Source organism: Amyelois transitella, chromosome 17 (assembly GCF_032362555.1).
Source record: "Amyelois transitella isolate CPQ chromosome 17, ilAmyTran1.1, whole genome shotgun sequence".
NCBI classification, from domain to species: Eukaryota; Metazoa; Arthropoda; class Insecta; order Lepidoptera; family Pyralidae; genus Amyelois; species Amyelois transitella.
Window position 1 is genome coordinate 2,028,809 of NC_083520.1, and position 7,881 is coordinate 2,036,689.

At 38.0% G+C, this 7,881-nt stretch overlaps 2 protein-coding genes across 2 annotated transcripts; one reads left to right on the forward strand and one right to left on the reverse strand.

Moving 5' to 3' along the window:
- Window positions 1–387: 387 nt before the first annotated feature.
- On the forward strand, window positions 388–2,778 carry LOC106143326 (TBC1 domain family member 31). The gene has a single exon (XM_013345380.1). The coding sequence runs from the start codon at window positions 388–390 to the stop codon at window positions 2,776–2,778; it is 2,391 nt and encodes a 796-aa protein (XP_013200834.1).
- Window positions 2,779–3,318: 540 nt separating this feature from the next.
- LOC106143327 (uncharacterized) lies at window positions 3,319–7,735 on the reverse strand. Its single transcript, XM_060948968.1, has 8 exons — window positions 7,724–7,735; window positions 6,978–7,232; window positions 6,387–6,565; window positions 5,816–5,972; window positions 5,305–5,381; window positions 4,609–4,780; window positions 3,763–4,015; window positions 3,319–3,452 (listed from the first exon to the last, which is right to left on the reverse strand). Exons 1-8 carry the CDS (start codon window positions 7,733–7,735, stop codon window positions 3,319–3,321), a joined length of 1,239 nt encoding a protein of 412 aa, XP_060804951.1.
- Between the last annotated feature and the right edge of the window lie 146 nt (window positions 7,736–7,881).

Below are 7,881 nucleotides of genomic sequence, written 5' to 3' on the forward strand. Positions count from 1 at the left end.
AAATAAATTTAATTTTCACGTAAAAGGAATCCAATCGGCTTGATGGAAACCAAAATTAAATGTGTGACGGTACACGTGAGCTCAAATAATAATTAGGTAATTTTATGTATAATTTATTAGGTATACAATAAGGAAGTAACCAAAAAAAAAGATCCTATATTACATGTCGTGTCTTATCATCCTTCCTTCCCTTTACAAGAATAATCGATATCCAAGCAAACCGTTTGTTGTCATTTACACAGCCCTAGTTACGTCAACGTCATTTTGTTTTTATTTGATATCGCTCGACTCCGCCAAATTTAAATTTAAAATAAATAAATATTATACAAAGAAAAATGAAAATAACTATTAAATAATTGTGATATTAATTAAATTTGTGCCTCATAAATGGAACAAGGAAGGTTTCTGGACGGGGAACACTTAGAGAAATTTAATATAAAATTGAAATCGAAGCCAAAAGATGGGGTTATTCTTCAACTTCATCACACAGTGCGAGGATCGAAGGGGGAGAACCACAGAATTCGGTTCTCATCAGGCACATTCAACGACGTGCACGAGAAGTTGGCGTGCGCTGATAACTTAGGTAATATCTTCATCTTGGACTTCGCCGACCTTAAATTCTGGAAACTGAACAGCATTGGTGCCTGCACAGCCATACATTTCGTTCCAAACAAGGAAGACTGCTTAATAGTTGCAAATGCGGAAAAATATCACATCGTCTTCATAGATATTGAGACTGGTAAAATAACGTTGACTTTGGAAGGCCATACGGCACCCATTAAACACATATCTTTTTCCAATAATAAGGCCAACAATCTTCTGACGGCTAGCCCAGTAGAAGCTATACTATGGGAGCTGCGAAATTATTCAAAATACTTCACATTGAATACATATCTAGGGGCACAAATACAACAGATCCTTTTCACTCCGGGCGGCGATTACCTAGTAGCTTGCTTTCAAAACGATACTATACAGATATGGAAGAATGAGACTATGAAATCAGTGAAGCAGATTATACCCAGTGACTTGAAGCATATGAAAAACATTGCTTTCACCATGAACGGGCGCGCGATGGCTATGGCGGGCCTCGCGCCCACGCTGATATTGTTCAGTATGGACACATGGAAGGCATTGAAGTCTATCGATTTGTCCAAGTACGGCATAAATGGGGCGCAACAGATAGCGTTCATACCGCAAGTGTTTGACGGGGGAGCTAATAAAATACTTGCGATTCTCAGCAGTGATTGTACTCTACGTTTACTGGATGTTGAAAATCTGGTCGTTGTGCATACCATAAATCCGTCGTCGTCAGCCATTAAAAGATTTGTTGTGAGTCCAACTGGTAAATACTTTTTGTGTATCTTGCAATTAGGTGAAGTGAATGTTTACAACTCGTCATATGTAATGGAAATGGCACACTGTTCCACTACAGAAATAAAGAAAGACAGTCCAAGTACTTCAGTGCAGAAGTACGTGCTCGAAGAAGATACTCCTTCGAAGGACGAAGTAGAACATAAAATGAGGGTATGCATGGATAGTGCTAGACTGAGACGAATACTGATGCAGTATGGTGAATATCCCGAGAAATTCAGATCAGTAATTTGGAAATCTCTTCTTAATACACCTAGGAACAAGCACGCCTATGCTTCGTTGATCGACAAAGGGATTCACCCTGCCTTTAAGGACATCGAGAGGCAGTTCACAATCCACAGTTCTGCAACGTTGAAAAACTTGAAAAGACTGTTGTCGTGTCTCGCTCATTGGTGTCCGTTGTTTGGCGTTATGAAATTCCTCCCTGGGTTTGTCTTCCCGTTCGTGAAAGTCATTCAGAAAGACCCCTTGTTACTGTTTGAATGTGTCGCTACGGTCTTAATCAATTACTGTCAATTGTGGTTTGAATATGCCCCTTTTCCTCCAATCAGTATACTGGCTATGGTCGAAAATATCCTGGGAGAGCACGATCCGCAATTATTGAATCATTTCTGCGAATTCGGAGTGACGAGTCAGGTGTACGCGCTGAAGATATTGGAGACCGCTTTCAGCGAAGTTCTGACCTGTTCAGAGTGGTTGATCCTTTGGGATCACATCCTCAGCAATGAACCAGCCTTCATCCTAATGGCTGTAGTCGCATACAGTATCGTACAAAAGAATGCAATAAAAAAACTGAAAACACAAGAACAATTTGATAATTTCTATCATATGCAGAATCCTATAGATAAAAAACTTCTCTTGAAAAAAACGTATATTCTATTGAACGAAACATCAGAAGACATTCATCCTAAAAAGTTTTTCAATCACTTCACGTCATTAGAGAAAGGAGATTGTTATCAGCAGTTCACGGGCTACCCGAAAGCGACTATTTGTATGAAAATGGCTAAGAAAAGGAGGCGTAAGTTGGTACCGCGTAACGACTGCTCTCTTAGGAACCTCACGGTGAAGAGTCAGGAGAAAATTATAAACGAGACACTGCACAGTAACGAAAGGATAGCACCGAAGGGATTTAACAGTGATGATAGCAGTACAGACGACTCCGGTGAGAAGCATAACGACAAACGAAGGCATAATCTTCAGGTCATCAGGAAAAACCACACGGAAACAATATTCCCAGTGTCAGTACACAAAAATAGGCACCAGAAATCGTCGAAAGAAAGCGAGCAGACGCACAAGCATTCGCGAACAAAAACAAAGAAATGGATTGATAAAAAGAGTAGGATTTTAGAAAAAGAAGTGGAGAAATTACTTGAGGCTTACACGAATTCTGAACAGTCTGATAATTAAATATTTCTTTAATTGATGTTTTTTATTTTGTTTCTTTTTTACCGATGTTGAAGTTTACGTTTTTTCATGTTACAACATTGCTTTCTGCAAAAAATCCTAAATATCATATTGTTTACTTTACGCAACTATACATCACTTACAACTTAGTAGTTAGTAGTAGGTTCCACCTTGGTTACGATTTGCTGATATTGATATTTTTTACAACAAAGCTTTATAAGTTTTGTTACATAGCTATTATCTTTCCTGTAGTTGATTTGGACGTCCAGTGATACGTCATCTCCAATTAGGTGTAATCATCAAACTGACGCCAGTTTTGTTTTCTTTGGAACATACAATTGTTTAAATTTGTTTGTAAATACTTTATTGTACATAACGGAGTTACAAAAAACATACTAAATATGACAAAAACAATAATGCACAACGATGGACTTATCCCTAGGAGGGATTTCTTCCAGACAACTTGGTATCTGAAATTATTATTCATTGATGAAAACAACAAAATCCTTAAAACACTTTATTTATTTAAAATACAGATCAAAATTATTCTTTCTTCATAGGCCTGGGTATAGTAGACTTTACGTGGCTGAATTTCTTCTTGGAGGCACTCAAGTTTGGGCTGTTGTTTTCTGGTCGTCCTGCCTGGATAGGCGTGGCTATCTTCGCCCTGAACATACCTGTTAAACAATCTGATATCATTATAGAGGTCCGGCTTCGCTGGTTATATTGAATAAGTGGCGCAAAATTAACTTTTGCCTGGAGTTTCGCTCGCATGAGTAATTATCAGATCCTAAACAGGATAGGTCAAGTTTTTACACGAAGCGACTCCCGTCTGACCTCCACAACCTTTGCAGGGAAATCGAACCCATATTGGATCTTAATAAAAGCTGCTATAAATTAAAATGCGTATACGCACATAAGGCATATAAGGCTTACCCACTGATTACCAAAAATTAACAATCTTGTTCTATAGACAAAAATACTTACTATTCAATTTACTTTTGCTATCCGGCCCCTTAACCCCCGGCTTCACCCCAGGACTCTCCTTCTTCTTGAATATATTCGGAGACAGGCGCCTCAGTTTGGACTTGCCATCTCTATTGGGAGTCACCTTGGGAGCCAAGTTCGATGTAGAAGCGCTTTCGAAGCGCTTCAAACGACATTTCGGGAACTCCTCTTTAACGGTACCAAGCGCTGATAAGTTTGGACTTGAAGCAAATTGCGCTTTTGAAGGTTCACCCTACAAAAATAAAGTGAATTAATTCAAGACAAATTTATATTCAATCAATCATATAATCACGTCTATATCCCTTGCGGGGAAGAGAGAGCCAACAGTCTTGAAAGATTAATAGGCCATGTTCAGCTTCATGATAGAATTGAGATTCAAAAAAAGTGTTCAAAAAAAACAAATAGTGACAGGTTGCCAGCTCATCGCGTAAAAGAAGAATCCCAAGTAAAAATTTCGCAACAGATTTATTCTTTACTTAACTCATACATAACAAAAAAATTATTTAAATCTTGCGTTTATTATGATAAAGTGCCAAGAATAATCCTCAGGCACTAAAACAATACACATATAGATAGGCCACGACACGTGTGAAAAATCTAGTTACTAAACTGTAGATTTAATTTAATTCCTTTTTAATTGATGTCTTTCTTGAAAATTCTGCCGTGTAAGTAATTTGTTCCGCCGCTTTTTAAGTATACACTTGCACTTTGATAGAGATTTAATAAGAAGTATTGTTGACGTCATTAAGTGACCTTAGACCTTTACAAAATTTATTTTTTAATCAAAAATAAATCAGGTTTTTGCAAGCACCATCCAGAACGTACCTTCAAAACGGATATTTTGGATACGTCCAACGCAAGAGAAGCGATTGAGGAGTCATTCCTCCCTTCGTCAATAAATTGATTGATGATAAGTCCTATTTTGTTCTTGAGGTCCTCGGCTGCTTTTTCTGCCGCCATCAAATTGTCCAGGGTTGTGTGATGTGTTTGAATCGGGCTGAAAAAATACACTTTCGTTCTTTACAAGTTCACTTGGCAGGCTAATATGAAACCCCCAATAATTTTATAACTTCTTGACTGATTGTTTATGTTCAGTTTATGTTCAAACAAAAAAAAAGCACGTATAAATAAATGTATAGGTACGAGACAAATTTCACAGTTCGAGTTAGCCTCGAACTAAGTTTAAAACTTATGTTACGAGATACTAACCCAACGATAGTATATTTTATAATAAATACTTATTATATACATAGATAAACATTGAAGACATCCAGGACACTCAGAAAAAGTTATTTTCTTACCATGCCCTGGCTGGGATTCGAACCGGGACCTACTGTATCACAAACAAGCGCATTCTTCTTTTCGGCGATGGGCTAGCAACCAGTCACTTTTTGAATCTCAATTCTATCATTAAGCCATACAGATGAACGTGGCCTTTCAGTCTTTTTAAGGCTGTTGGCTCTGTCTATCCCGCGAGGGATATTGACGTGACTATATGTACGTATGATATTCCATTCATACCTTGAAGTTTTATTTCGTGCCCTCATGCTGCCGGGCGTAGAAGATACAGTGTACGTGCTTTGTCTCCCACACATACTCTACAACAAAAGTAAATTTGTAAGTTTATTCTCATTTTATACAAATTCATCTCTATTTCAAGAGGTTAGGAACCTTTTTGTTGTCAGCACTTTAGAATGGGATCATCTTCATATCTTTCCCACGGATGGCATAAAAAGCGGCTAAGGGAGAAAATAATCTTAAAATCTTTTTAAAACTTAATTATACAAAATTTTTATTCATTATTGTAGGATACTTTACATCGCTTTATAATTGTGAAAACTTTTAGTTTCACAACATTGGTTGACGTCAAATAAATTACTTAAAAACTAAGTTCACTGCCGCTTCCAAGGCGTCAGTGCAGAAGAAGCGGTAACAATCTGCACTGCAGCATTTTCTTTGACAACGTCAACTTCACAAAATATGTGTGTATGTTCGCTTGTCGGTGCGTAGTCCAAGTCTCAGTCCGACTTACCTTTTTGATGTCCTTTACATCTTCATCTGCGTACGCGTTAGAGATGCGTCTCAACAAGGGCCCAGGCGCTGGAAGCGGCTGTTGGTTCTCTTTGGTGGCAGTCAGAGTGTCCAATGATCGGTAGCGAGTTGGTGTGTCTACTTTAACTGGATTTAATCTGAGAAAAAAGTGTGGGAGAAATTATTTTCAGCTAACACGTGTGATAGCTTTTCTTTTAATTCTGAAGGACATGAGCTCTTTAAACCGAAGAGCTTGCATGAAAACATTGATAAATGTGAATAAAGTATGCAGGAAAGATGAAGATTCTGCGTAGGTACCGTTCTGGTTTTACAGTCATCCATAAACTGGACAATATATTTAAGACCACATAGCATTTTTGAAAAGATCCAAGTCCAGTTCTAACATAGACTTACATAGATCGATACAGATAACTAACACTAAAAGAAAATGATGACGTGCCACATGGCTTCAGCGAAGCCTCAGAGATACCTAACATAAAAAAATATCATGACACTAGCAAATGATGTGAGAGAAATTTAAGACGATATGTCTTTTAACACCATGTAGGTACCTTTTCTCAGGGGTGCTCAGTTCGATCATGCTCGCAGACCTGTTGATCTCCTTCGGCTTTTCCTCCATATCACTCACTCCGCTGAACTGCTTGATGCAGCGGATCATCTCCTGAAGTTCTGCGGAGAGGCGTTCGCGATGGGACTTCGGCAAAGAGCCTAGAAGAGTGCAGCCAAATTCCTGTCGAAAAAATTAAAATAACATACGTACATATAGTCACGTCTAAATCCCTTGCGGGGTATGCAGAACCAACCGTCTTGAAAAGACTGATAGGCCACGTTCAGCTGCTAGGCTTAATAATAGAATTCAAAGCCTTATCTCTTACTAGCTGTGCCCGCGACTTCGTCCGCATGGAATAGTTATTTTGGGCATCATTAAGCCCTCAAGGATGAAAAATTTTCCCCGTTTTTTTCACATATTCTATTCTTTGCTCCTTATAGTTGCAGCGCAATGTTATATAGCCTAAAGCCTTCCTCGATAAATGATCTATTCAACGCAAAAAGAATTTTTCAATTCGATCCAGTAGTTCCTGAGATTAGCGCGTTCAAACAAACAAACTTTTCAGCTTTATAATATAGTATAGATTAAGTACCTTGTCAAGCTCTTTCCCCCCGGCTACTCCAGACACTTGCCATACTCCACTATTATGCCTGTTTGTATTTGGACAAGAGCACGACAGGCCGGCACTCTCCAAGACCACATTGAGGCCTGACGACTGACAGTTCACCACCACGGTCCTGGCCGCCCCATCCTGACTCAGGTTGACATCGGTCGTGTCCAAGGATTTGACGCTGAATCCAAGGCATTGCAGCAACGCACATAGCTCTACTACGTCCGTGTATGCTTCCTAGAAGGAACGAGAGAGAGAAAGACTCAGTCAAAGAACTTTTTGATCATGGCAAAAGATACACTAGATGAATGTGCCTTTTCCCTTGGTTGCCTTTTATGACATCCATGGAAATTTGTTGTCAAAATTATAAAGTGTACTTATTATGAGATATACTAATTTGGTTAAAAATTACTAAAAACAAAACTAAACATACATTTAAATACTATTAAAAACACTGTAACAGTAACTTGGACACGATAACTGAAGTCTGTTAATAATCCGTGTTTTGTAAAAGCAGATGCATGATTATTCTAATTCTGCGTATGTAAATAATGAAAATCATAGTGTTTTTGCAATAGAAATACGTTCAAAATTAATACACAAACCTACTATATAACAAATAATATCCGGTAATGGATCCGATTTAAAAAAACCATTGCAATCACGAATATAAAGACATTTTAACCCTTTTTCTGCATTAGTAAATTTGGATACCAACAAGTACTTACATTCAGTGGCATGGTGTCCGGCCCTTACCACAAAATAAGTTAAAAAGTAGCCTTTGTAATGCTTTGTCAATATTAAATCGTTATAATTTTTTTTGGTCGCAAGGTTATAATAATATTTTACACAAACAACACTGATATTGAAGAAATACTGCACCGAT

What these genes read in the sequence shown, in the direction of transcription:
- LOC106143326 (XM_013345380.1), top strand. Translation starts at nt 388, where the DNA reads ATGGAACAAGGAAGGTTTCTGGACGGGGAACACTTAGAGAAATTTAAT.
- LOC106143327 (XM_060948968.1), bottom strand. An exon ending in CTGAGCACCCCTGAGAAAAG is followed by an intron (nt 5,973 to 6,386) that starts GTACCTACATGG and finishes CTTTTTTCTCAG; the next exon opens with ATTAAATCCAGTTAAAGTAG. An exon ending in GCACGAAATAAAACTTCAAG is followed by an intron (nt 4,781 to 5,304) that starts GTATGAATGGAA and finishes GTATTTTTTCAG; the next exon opens with CCCGATTCAAACACATCACA.